The sequence below is a fragment of the Coptis chinensis genome, chromosome 8 (genome assembly GCF_015680905.1).
Source record: "Coptis chinensis isolate HL-2020 chromosome 8, ASM1568090v1, whole genome shotgun sequence".
NCBI lineage: Eukaryota > Viridiplantae > Streptophyta > Magnoliopsida > Ranunculales > Ranunculaceae > Coptis > Coptis chinensis.
Genome location: NC_141463.1, coordinates 97,223,134 through 97,236,575, shown reverse-complemented (window position 1 = coordinate 97,236,575; position 13,442 = coordinate 97,223,134). Strand labels below are relative to the sequence as shown.

At 34.3% G+C, this 13,442-nt stretch overlaps 1 protein-coding gene across 1 annotated transcript; it reads left to right on the top strand.

Moving 5' to 3' along the window:
* Positions 1–9,658: 9,658 nt before the first annotated feature.
* Positions 9,659–13,208, top strand: LOC147484854 (putative mediator of RNA polymerase II transcription subunit 26b). Its single transcript, XM_086580148.1, has 9 exons — positions 9,659–10,507; positions 10,849–10,917; positions 11,167–11,249; positions 11,667–11,719; positions 11,805–11,932; positions 12,038–12,065; positions 12,156–12,478; positions 12,559–12,646; positions 12,756–13,208. Exons 1-9 carry the CDS (start codon positions 10,037–10,039, stop codon positions 12,884–12,886), a joined length of 1,374 nt encoding a protein of 457 aa, XP_086436274.1. The 5' UTR covers positions 9,659–10,036; the 3' UTR covers positions 12,887–13,208.
* The last annotated feature ends 234 nt before the right edge of the window (positions 13,209–13,442 follow it).

Sequence of the window (13,442 nt, the reverse complement as noted above, 5' to 3'; positions counted from 1 at the left end):
ACCATGTATACAATATAACTTCAAAATATTTTATAAGAGTTACAAATTCATATTTACAAATAAGGGTAACATATTCAATACAATTTTCCAAGCAATCTCAAATCATTACAATACCAAGTATTGGTGATGGCTTCATTCACTATAAATCCTTGTGCGGCTCCACAAAGTCCATCTAATTTCTAAAAATTCACAAAACAAATAATGAACTTAGAAATACAATAGTACTAATTAAACTCATGCAATTAATTAAATATTTAAAAATCCACCTAAAGGAAGTAAGAAGTTGAAAAAATGAGAAAATGGAGGGTGGAATTTTAAGCTTTTACTTTGACGAGGAGCTTGAGGTGACCATGATCATTTGATTGGGGAGCAATTATTTTGGTATGCTTCTTGCTTTTCCCTCCATCAAATTGATACCCTACACAACACACTGAACAACACATTGAACGACAACAAAATGATCTATCTAGCTATTCTAAAAGGCTTTGAAACACTTTATATATAAACAAAAGCACCACTTCTATAAACCTAGGACTGTCCAAAAATATTGTCCTGCATCAACATGCACTAGCAAGCCATGGACCCAACATAACTCTAAAAAGGAGGGGTCGAAACATAACAATGTATAGAGCAGGTCGACCTACTTTGTACCAAGTGAAATTCAAATTTTCAAACAAACACTTGTGTCCAATGATAATATATAGAGCAAATAATGTGGATTCTCTAACCATGACACCCAACTAGAAGCATCTAGTCATCAAGACATTAGTTTCAAACACGGAGATAAATGGGGCAAAGAAATTGTAGATAAAAAAAATGTAAGAAAGAGTTTTACGAAAGATTTGTCTAACCTGTTTTATATTTCTTAAGCACAATGCAAACTCAGATACCAAGTAGTCCACCAATAGGGAAAACCAAACCTAAAAAGTCAACAAATAATGATAAATTGTGAAGACATTGACACGTGGTCGAGCCACACATCCTTGTAGAGTTAGTATAGCGGGTCATAAAGAACAATGAGGGTCATGTGCTCCATTGCTCCCTAAAGAACAATGAGGGTCATGAGCCACACATCCTTGTAGAGTTAGTATAGCTATGTATGTACTAGTGTAACTGTGCAAGTTATGAATGAAACAAAACTTATGTGCCTGTGTACTTAGTCAAATATGCACAATATATTACTTCCCAATAAGTGGAAGCTCAAAAGGAATTAATTGTGTAAAAGAAACAAACAAAATCTTAATAGTATTTAGCTTCATTTGCAGTTTTAACATGTGACTCTAAGGTGTGCTCATCAAGAGAAGAATTAAGGCTCCGAACATGCTCTCATGCATTCCAAATCTCTAACTTCTAGTACCTCCCTGTAGAACCAACAAAAACATATAATTAAACTAATCACATTCTTTATATAGCTATTTTCAATTGCAAACACTAAATTCAACAGGAGGAATCCACTACGTTTTCTACTTTTCTTTTCCACTACATGATACTAGTGTAATCGCGCTCACACAAGCAGGCACACACGCACACTTCTTCCAATATACCCAATCAAACAAGCAGTACAATAAATGGGGAGGGGGAAGGTAAACTAAAAGAAGTGAAATTAGGAATCTAGTGATTCATCTTGGATCTCAAAAAGTTTGCATTTTATGAATATAACGGGCTAACTATGAATGCACTAAATAAAATTACGATGAGCATCTATGGGCGTTCTTTAAATGGTTGTTCTTATTTCATAAATTTGTTGGTGCATTGGCTATTAGCATATTATAAGCAGTATCTAAGATAACCTGAAACTTTTACAGAAATCAGAAGAAGCTTGCAACATATTAGAATTTTGTGCGAAAAACACTACATGATATCGGTAAAGGCTGAGAAATTGTAGGAGGAGTTACGAGTAGACACTGACCTGTGAGTTCCTTCAACACATTAGCTTATAAGTCGAACTAAGTTTTTGTGACGCACATGACCAATAGCTTCAACTTCAACTTTGAACTCCTCTGCTTGGGCTCTTTAAAAAAAAAACGAGCAATACATTTTTAGACAAGAAAAAAGATGTACAAATATAACACAATTTGAAAAAGAACCATTTGTCAACTTATAGATTGTTGAGGAGCTTCTTAACTACCACTGGAGTCTCATTGATCAAATCACCACGGTAAACAACTCCATATCCACCCTCCCCAAGGACGTTTTCCTAAAAAAACCGACTGGTTGTAAGCTCTAAGTCCCTCAATGTAAACCAGTGTCCCCAACCAAGGTGAGAGAACTCAAGCAGGTCACTAAGTGGTGAAGGCGCAGTTATATGATACGGAGAAAATGACCTATATACAGTAACAGTCCCTGAGCTTCCTTCTTCCCCGTGATTGAGATCCAGCACCATCTTTTTCCACATGATGAAATGAATTTGATTGGCTGCTATTGTTTGATTTCCCCATTCCCACATGGACCATAACCTTGTCCGACTCCTTGTCACTAGATTTGTCATGAATAGTGAGGAGAATCCCTTCACGAGGAACAAATTCATTGCTTAATACTTGCTCCACTCTTACCTCTTTGATTTCTTTAGATATAGTTGGAATTTGGCAAAGGGGCATCCTATCGGTAGTCACTAGCAAAGATAAAAATCCTAACCTAACGGCTATGAGAGAGAAATAGAGGTTTTCTATTTTGACATACCGAGCTGATTTCTTTTTTGTTTCCCTCTTTTTGAAATTTCGATGTTGTTTTGGTTTTTTGGATTTGTAACACTTCTCAAACGATTTTTAAGTGTTAGCAATTAATTTTGGAAATTCACCAAAATAAAGTAACACTTTACAACATTGCTAACGCTTATATAGCATTGGCAACTTGCTAACGATAAATAACCATTGCAAAGCAAAAAAGGTGCATGTTGCAAATATCCTATTATGGTGTAGTGGACATCTCATTTTTTATATACGAGCAACATCAAAGAATAGATCAAATAATGCAAAATCATCAACATCTTGTTTTTATATAAAAGCAACCATCAAAGAACAAATAATTGAATCGGTGCAAAGCATGTTGTAGGAGTGGAGCGGTGGTCATAGCAAGGGCGCTTTATTCTTCTTCCTACCTCTTGTAGCACCAGTGCTCTGCTTCTGTTTCTTGTCTGGTCTCCCAACTCTCGCCAATCATACATCATTTTCATAATTTTCTCACGGATCTTGTCCACCATTGCAGTAATAGGCAAGTGGTGTTCTAGCAGAATCCAAGAGTTGAAGCTTGCGGTGGCCATAGCAACGGAACTCACTTTTCACCCAATAGAATCACGCAAAGGATTGAAGCTCCGAGTCTGTCTCTATCACACTATGCTTTAAAGAACGAATAAAATTAAATATCCAAAAGCACAATCCATCCATTTCACTACATTTACAAAAACAATGCCAAAATTGATGAACACTACACAAATCTAACTTTTCATAGTAACAACACCAAAACTGATTAATCACTATGAAAATTTTACTTTTCATAACAAATTCAAAATCTAATAGAAACTCATAAAACCAGATTAAAACAAAGCAAAAACAATATAAAGATGTATAATTACATAAAACTATAAAATACGAAATAAACAATAAGCATTCATTGAATAGAGTTCGTAATCAAATTGAGAAAGCATCCAACACAAATTTGAAGACAATCGAGCTGAAAATATATACCACTTTCTTCAATATCTCAGATGTAAGAATACCCATTTTACAATTGTTCAATGTCGAATCTTGTTTCTTCAATGGCCAAACAATGATAATCTAAAAGTGGAAGCTTGTTTCTTCAATTCAATAGTGAAACAAGAAATAAGAACATCACTGTTTCGGTGTTCTTCATATTTTTTATTTTTGTAATTTTCGGTTCGTCAATCTTAAATCTCTATTTTCATGAAAGAGTAGAAAATGAAACAATTTTGGCAAAGATATTAAAATTAGATCTGAAATTTAATTATTTTTACAAAAACAAGAAAGTTACGTATAACGGCTTAAAAAAAAGACAGAAGTCTAATAGGTATTGGCGATTTGAAGGTGAATTAGTGTAACGGGTTGTGAATGGTGAGCCTCGTTTCGTAGTTTGTACGTGATAAATGTGAACATCTCAGTCATTGGGGATCACAGAATGAACCTCGAATTTGTCTAGAGTGAGTCAAGAGAGTGATCAATCGGAGTTGACTAAGTGGGTCAGAGTAAAAGATGCCATAATTCGTTATAAAAGTTGACTTTCTTTGCTAAAAGCAATGTTGTTCTTTTACCTTTGAGCGTGGACGCGTGTCGCATAACTAATCTTTTTTCACCTACAAAGACAATGACTTCAGCAAAAGGTCCTTTAGTACAGGGTCCACCACTCGGAACGTGAAACATGAAGGAATGTGTGACCCACCTAATCGTAATCGTATTATTAGATAAGTAGGCCATGTGATCAAAATTATCAGCACGCTATGTAAAACAGATTAATTATTCCTTCATGAAACACGAAAATAGAAGAACTACCTGAGTGCATGTAAATTTCATTTACTTTTATATATATATATATATATTCCAGTTTAGCATTCAGTATTTCAGTGCACGGCACACCTTGCACATTTCACTATTTCACAAGCGCAAACAGACCCTACTGCCTACTTGACTTCCAAGTTCCAACAACGAGTCGGAGGCCAAAAAAATTCACTAGTTTATAACGATAAAGAAGTCTATAGTTGTAACTTGTAAGTTGATTTTGATTACTCAAAACTCAAAAGTTTCACCAAAACCCGACACTTGGTATTTTTCGTTTATACTTGATAATAACCAGAATTTTGTGGAATTTTTTTTTCAGACATTCCATTGAAGTTGACGTCTGTGGCTGAGAGGACCACAGATATGTGGGTGAACTACACTCACGTAACAGGTGCTATAACACGTTGAAATTAAGAAAAGGAAGCAAAGTACGTTTGGCGTGTGAGAATCTGCTCTTCTGTTGAATTTTTAGCCTACATGTAGCTTCCCACTTCTTGCAACTTATTTCTGTGTCAGCAATCCGATTCACTTTACAGACACAATAACTCAACGAGTGTTTGTTTTTTGGATATGGGCTACCACGAGGATATCCCTATAGGGATGAGTGTTCGACTCCACTTTCTTTGTACACGATTGATTTAATTTGTTGAGACCTCTTTTAAGGGTCTGTCTACAAGGCCCACAAAGACTATATATCCATCTTACATGGGTGTTTATGATTTCGAACGGAATGTTGGAATTTTGTCAAATATTTTGATTTAAAAAAAACTGAAAAAACAATATAAAATTGAAATATTGATAATTCTGAAATTAATCGAAATCAAAATATAATATGGATTGAAATATTATCAATTTCGATTTTTTAGATTTTTGGAATTTAAAATCCTGAACTATGCCTTGCATATCAAGTTATCAAGTCCCTAGTTTCCACTGTCTTCAAATTAAAGTAAAATCAATAACAAACGGATATCTATACCTTATTTTCCAGTATTTATTTGCGAATATTTCTAACATATACGGATATATTTGATCATATATGTGTATGTCTACCAGAATCCCATCATGTAACAAGAAATTGGTTCAAATGACCAATTTCAGGCCAAAATCACTCTAAATGATAGGGTCTTTTATAAATTATTCACATAACCAAATTCCACATTTTAATAACTTACGGACTCGGTGTTTTAATTAAAATTGGTGTTCGTGATTCCAAACGAAATCTCGGAATTCTGCCTAATATTTTGGTTTTTCAAAAAACCATAATTCCGAATATAGAGTCAAAATATTGATTATTCCGAAATCAATTGAAATTCTGAATATGATAGAGGTCGAAATTTGATGAATTTCGGTTTTTGGATTTGTCGGAAAAATTTTGAAATCCCGAACTATGATTAAAATAACCATCAAGGACAAAATAAGTTGGCATGACCATTTTTCTTTTTCTTAAATACCATTTTTACTTTTATATACAAAAAATCACACACCCTTTGTTGCTTCATATAGAAAAGAATTGGAAAACCAATTTTCGAGTGAAAATAACCGGACAAATTAATGTTAATAATTATTGTTCATAGCTCATATTGAGGTTCATACCTAAGGATGTCAATGGATTGGTTTGGATCGGGTTATGAAAAATCCGAACCCAAACTGATAAGAAAATTGGAAACCTAAAACCGAATCGAACCAAACCGATAAGATATATTGCAAATCGAAACCGAACCAACCTTAACCGAAAACTATAGAATCAATTAAATTATAAATTAAATTAATTAATTTCAACCACACAATTGATAAAACATATACATAATTAATCATAAATATTACTAAAATGTCATCTTATCGCTTTAGGTTCATATTGGTTCGGTGGAGGGCAAACCCGAAACCAAACCAATATCTTATCGGTTCGATTTCAGGTCGGTGGAAGGCAAACCCAATTATCAAAACCCAAAATGTTTTTTATTGGTTTGGTTATACCCATTGACAACCCTATTCATACCCCAAATATATATGAGCAATGATTGTTCATATTCCAATAAGTGTTTTTACTGATAATATATTATGTTGAGATATGAACATTGATTGTTCGTACAAACAATGATTGTTCATAGCTCACGTTGAAGTATGAACAGTGATTGTTCATACCCCAAAATATATATGATTGTTGATACTCCAATAGGTGTTATTACTGATCATATACTATATTGAGGTGTGAACAATTATTGTTCATATCCCAAATATGTATGATTGTTCATATTCCAATAGGTGTTTTTATTGATCGTACATTATGTTGAGGTGTGAATAATGATTGTTCATATAAACAGTGATTGTTCGTAGCTCATGTCGATGTATGAACAGTGGTTGTTCATACTCCAAATATGTATGAACAATGATTATTTAATAAATATTCTTACTGATAATACATTATGTTGAGGTATAAACAATAACAAATAATGATTGTTCATACTTCAATACATGCTCTCACTTATCATACATTATGTTATGTTGATATACGAATAGTAATTGTTCATACTCTGAATAGAATTGTTGTTCATACTAAATACATCGGGTTGTTTATATTGGGCCGGATTGTTTATTATTTTGTGTCAATCAAATGTATACTTGATATTTTATCTACTCGATCTGTGTGAGTGATTAAAAAAAATGGTTTTGAGAGTAATTTTTTCGTCCGATTAGTCCTTTGAGAGTTCACCCGTAAAATGGTCTAGAAACACACAGAAACAGTAAAACTAAAAAAAACACAATGAAAAAAGAAATCTATCTTGGATTTCAGATAGGGTCGAATATAATTGTCTCAATGGTGTGGCATTCAGACGTTTGCAGTACTGAATACATTCATGGGTCACATTTATTTTTATGAGTGGCATTTGGTTGCCACGTGACTTTTATGTGGCTGTCTATTTTGAGAGAAAATTGTTCTCGTATATATGAATAAATCTTTGAGATTTATGCTAAACATAATTATGCTGCCGTCAAGTATTTTGGTGGGGTTGGTTAATTTATTAATGAAATTTGTCACACACAAAAGATATCGAAAAAAAACATTTCATCTGAAAATTATCAATTATTTCCGGCGTTGGGTCATGCTTAAAAAACAGACCAGATCCCACACATGGCACATTGGCGAACACTTAACAAATTTAATACCGGAAATTGCATAATAAGTTATTTCACTATTTCATATTTTGATAATGTTAAATATTTTTGTTTAGGCTGATTTTTTATAGAAAGATTTTCAAAAATATATTTACCAAAAATCAGTCTTCAATTTATTTTATAAATTTATTTTTGGTAGTAGAGTTTATATAACGGGCACACTTAAAGTTTTACGATCATATCTGCCGATCTGAGTCATTAATAAAAATTTATTAGCATTTATTTATTTGTTAGAACAAAACACTGTTATTGTCAATAAATTGAAAAACTCGTGGACTGTGAAAGAGAAGCCATATGCAACACCTCGAAACTGCTGATAAGAGCGTGCACATACATGAGTCACCACGTGGCATTCTAAAAATAGTCTTTGGTCTTTGAATTTCGCCGAGTTTGTACGACTTCCCGCTTAAGTCGTTTGGCGCCAATAGTAATCACATGAGCGGTAATTTATTACGATGCCCTGTTTGGGGGAGTCCACCATTTGAATAACTTTTTTTTCTCCCTTTTCACCACACAAACCTTTTTCTTATTGGCCAAAAATGGCCAGTTAGTGGAGCATTGAACTAATAATTTATAAGTTGTTTCCATATTGTTTAGAACGAAAAGTCCTAGTGTCCCCCTTTCAAATTTTATTTCATTTTAAATTTCACTATTTAATTCGCAGTGGACAATTACCTAGATGAATATTAACAATTTGCACCATAATTTTTTGTGAAAGTAGATTCCAGTTTTAGTTGTTTACAATTTTTCGGTTTACTACTTAAGTGTTTAGAGTAGGGTAAATGTTTATATCAGGCAATTAGAAGGAGACCAAAAATAAATTGTCATCGACTATAACACGTCTTACCTAATATAAGTTGACTAACTATAGATAACTTTGAGCACATGATTAGTTATAAGTTCTTGCGTAAACTTAACCCTCAATTCGATAATCCGATGGAGACACTTCCTTCAATTACTTGTGGTCATCTATTCCACGAGAGTTATATCTTGTTCAACTCCAATTAATTTCGACCGGCCTCACTACTATATATATATTTTTTTAATGAACAGTTGCCATTGTATTTGTGGGTTTTGAGTGAAGTTAAGGGATACAATCTAGATCCTCCCCTGCTCTGCTTACTGTGAACGTCAAATACAATCATCGAGAGCCGATCGAAATTGGCCATTGTTGTAACCATACCACTTATTCATCAGAACCCATGATAGCGAGCGGACCTTCATATATTCACTTTATTTTACCAAAAGTAAAAGTTTTGATACCACAAGGAAGAAATGTTCGCACCACATACTTAGAATCAAAACCACGAAACCCAATATCCACCAAGAATTGACCTACTTGTGTATCCTAATTAAAGAATTTGAAGCTAAAAATATATACTAACGAGAATACATTGAATAGTACATATTATATCCATCGGATCAGAATGTGTGATCAACTCCATATGGTAAAATACATATTTCAGTTATTCTAACTAGAATATATTTACTTTTCTTCTCTAATACCAAACATAATAGATCTAAAAACAAAATTGCCATATTAGCCATCCAACGATCTCGCATCCCCCCTAATTCTTATCCCAGTCTATCCAAGGTGTCTCAATTTATTAGAAAATCAATAGCAACTTTATTAGTAAATGATCAAAATCTCAAAATTAACTCCACAGTCCACCCTAAGATGTCACTACTAATTACAGATACTAATTTCAAATTTTTTAATCAAAGACAAAAATAATTGAGGGCGGCATTTTATATTGACAAAAGAGTTAACAACCAGCCCAGCATTGACGAGGAGTCGCGGCGATTCGTTAAAATCGTTTCGTTTTTCATTACAAACAAAACCACTGCAAAAAACCGCTTATCTACAACTTAAAAACCACCTTTATTATTATTATTATTTTCTTAAAGAAAAAAACACCTCAACAAAAAAACAAACAAACAACAAAATCAGTTTTGTTTTCCTCCTCTTCATATCTTCAGAGAACATTTAATCTGGAGTTTGAAAGGGTGTTTTTTTTTTCATGTTTATCTCTTCAACGTCATAATTTTTTTTTTTGCCAAACAGACCCTAAATGATGATCAACAAATAGTAACTCATTTATTTCCCTTTTTTGAGTCTGGCAAAAAAAATTGGACATTTAATTCTCAAATCCATTTTTAGTCCATAACATTCATCCCTTTTTCTGATTTATTTTTTTGTTTTTTCATTTATAGACCAGTTTAAAACTGTGCACCTATCTCTCTGTAGTTGGTTTCTGTCCAATTCTTGTTATCTTTCAGGTGATTTTACAGATTGGATCATTTTGTTGACTTGGTATATATAGGTGATAAATAAAACTTATTGATCAAGTAGCATGGGTGGGTCGATGCAATCTGGAAATATAGAGTCTTGGAGAAAGTATTTTAAAAGTGCTAATGCTGATATATTTGATGTAATTGAACAAGCTATATTGGTTGCTGCAACTGATTGTCCAAATGAATTTAAAATAAGAAGAGATAGGATTGCTGAAAAACTATTTACGTGTCGATTACCGCGGTGTTTTGGATGTGATGGTGTAGGAGAGTTATTACCTGGGGTGGTTGTGGAAGAAGGGGAGGGAGAGGGTGAAGGTGATGATGATGATGTAAAGGGAAATTTAGATGTTGAAGAGAAGGAAAATAAAGGGAATTGTAGTACTAATGTATATAGTGATTTGAATGAGAATAAAGTTAGCAATTATAGCTACCATGAAGCTGAAGCTTTAACTGAAATGCTTGAGGAAGAGAATCAGACTATCGATGAGGTGGATCGGATTAAAGCAATTCTTGAAAATAGTGAAGACGTGGTATGGTTCCTAACACTATACCAGTACTACTTTTACTTCAATTGTTGTATTGTTAGATTGTTCATCTTAATATTGCATGTGTTAGTTAGAAAGAAAATGCCAATGCAGAGCTTGTACTTTTAGGAAGTTTTTTTTTTTTAGTTTAATTGATGTATTCAGATAAATACATTTTGTGTTTATTGTTGATTTGTCATAAAGTCAATTGCTTCTTTTGTTAGCTTGATAATGATTGGCGGCTTTGAGTGAGTGATTGATTGCGGAATGTCGAGGTCATATTACTTTTCGTGTGATTGATTTAGGTACTAATTTGAGCTTCTTTTATTGCTCCTTACCTTTTCCAGACTACTTCGGCGTTGCTTGATTCTTTAACGAGGCTCCAACTGATGGATATCACGGTGCAAACACTGCTGGTACTGATTACGTGTTATTATTTTTTCTTTTTGATTTTGCATTATGAATCTTTGTTTGGATTATTGGGCATGCAGACACTGCTCTTATAGTTCATGTTTTCTGTGGTTGAAGTTGGAATGGTTTTGAATGATGTATTGGTTCTTTTCTTTGTCAAGATCCAAACCTTTAGTCGAACATACTTCATTTTTCCCCCTACTTGTATGGAGAGGTTGCTGGGCTTCTTCTCATGTAATTGTTTTGCTTTTCAGTCAACGGATATTGGGAAGGCTGTTAGTGCTTTCAGGAAGCATCACATAAAGGAGATTTCTAGACTCTCTCGCAGTCTTGTTAGGTATGGAACTTCTTGCTCTGCAAATAAAATTAGAGTCTCAGTTTACTCTTAAGTTGTGAATCCCTTGTTAAGTTGTTATTGTTGGATCCTCATTTAATCGTGTAAACTTAGTGGAACCAGTGATCCGGTTTGATTTCCTACTGTTAGTCAGTTTCTTCTTGAATAGACAGGCCATCTTCGACTACTTCTTTGTGTGCTTCTAGACTAGCTTATTGATGTCTTGTTGGATCATGCTCCTGCATCACTTATCCAATTGGTTACTTCCATCCCTGGATATGTCGAACTATCCTCGGCTTAGACTGTATGTCTCATTTAGGCTTTAGCTAGGACTTAGTACTATATTATGATTGTCCATATTTCTGTTGTAGAAAAACATCATGTTTATTTCATGATTCAAGGGCTTGTTATGAACTGCAGTGCGTGGAAATCTTTGATCAGTGAATGGGTTGTCGCAACAGAAGCCTCTAAAGGTATGGATTTACTTCTCCTTCTATTTGTACTCAGTGTAATGCCACACCTGTAGTAAAATGCAATATCTGACTTGTAAATCTCCAGATTCCAACGACTCGCCTGACTCGGTCAAACCAGCTGTAATGGATGAGGAAGAGTATGGACTCCCATCTCCCCCACTTGATGAAGGACTCTTCTTTGCTCCCGAGGCCAACTCTATGGAGCTTTCCAAGGTAGTTAGTGATTTTTTTTTGATGAACACATGCAGTTTGGAGCTTTTTGCTTTTAGCTGACTGGAATGTGCTTTTTTTTGGTATTTCAAACTGGACCTGTTGAAGTTCTTTGATGGAATAGATGAAGATGGAAGTGAGTCACATTAAAGAGCTTGATTGTTTTTTTCCCTAGTTGTATTTGCTAATTTTTGAAAATTAATTATTTTATTTGGGATTTTTGAAGACCTTGACAGTGGGAGAAATGCTAATGCAAATGGAAGGAAGCCAATGTTGGACAGGAGAACTATTAAAAACGAAAACAGAAATGTTCAGAAGAGGGAGTCATCTTTTCACCGGGAGGAAAATATACTCCCCAAGGATGACAAGAACCGTTCGATGGTGAAACACGAAAACTCAATTAAGCAAACCAAGCCCTCCAACAATGACTCAAGGTTTCAAAAGCCTTCTAAGCTAGGCTTGGAGGCGAAACCAAACAACGAGGTGAAGTTGCAGAAACAATTGGATACAGTTAGAACTCAAAGGAAGCCTGTTTCTGATCAATCTGATGTAAGTATTGTATGTGAAAGTCTAGCTGATTAAAAATACCAAAATAGCATTTATCTTATTGACGAAACTCTGACTGCTAGAAATCAAATTCTCCGGGACTTGTCTTAGACCAAAAACTTGAACTTTCAAAGAGGAAGCTACATCAAGGCTACCAACAAGCTGAAAATGGTTTGTCCTCCTAGCTTCCTATTGTTAGATTATTTTCCTTTTGGTTTTATAATGCTAATTGAGAATTGAATGGATGAGTTACGAAAAATTTTGTTTGCTTTTAATGCAGCGAAGAAGCAAAGAACTATACAAGTGATGGAGTTGCATGATCTCCCTAAACAGAGCTTTGGTAGCAATAACAAAAATTCACATGCGAGACCTGGGAGTCACAATCGTCAATGGTTGAATGGGCGGCGATAGGTTGCACTAATTTAGCAGTCTAAGTTGCCATTAGCTTGTTTTCTTCTTCCATTTATGAGACTGACGGTAGGAGAATTCCAAAACCCTCAGCTTAATGTGTTTTTGCACTGACAGTGGAAGAAAGAAACCACTAGAGGGGATACCTCTTTAGAAATGTATGAAAGAATTCCAACAGGGAATATAGAGAATATACATGTAGGGGGGAGGGGTGGGTGGGGGGGTTTAGTTTTGATTCAAAGCAATTCCTTCTTTTACATGAACAACCTCTAGCTTACTACATATCGAATAAATATAGTTGCATCAGTTCAGGTGCATTTTAGTATGGCAATGCCCCCTTTATATGGTAGTAGTGAATTGACTTTGCTAATTACAGTATCGTGAATGTACAATCTTGCCGAGTTTTGGTTGAACCAATTCTACAGGAGACTAGTGAGTGAATGTATAATTCTTTCAGCAGATGGCGTTCACGGGTTACCTAAAAAAAGTAGTGTTCAAGGCTGACGTTGTAGGAGGTAGTGATTTATTCTTTATCAAGAAGTTAATGTAAGATTTCTCT

Coding starts and splice junctions, on each gene's coding strand:
- LOC147484854 (XM_086580148.1), top strand. CDS start 10,037: ATGGGTGGGTCGATGCAATCTGGAAATATAGAGTCTTGGAGAAAGTAT. Junction 11,720..11,804: donor CGCAACAGAAGCCTCTAAAG/GTATGGATTTAC, acceptor GTAAATCTCCAG/ATTCCAACGACTCGCCTGAC. Junction 11,933..12,037: donor ACTCTATGGAGCTTTCCAAG/GTAGTTAGTGAT, acceptor GACCTGTTGAAG/TTCTTTGATGGAATAGATGA.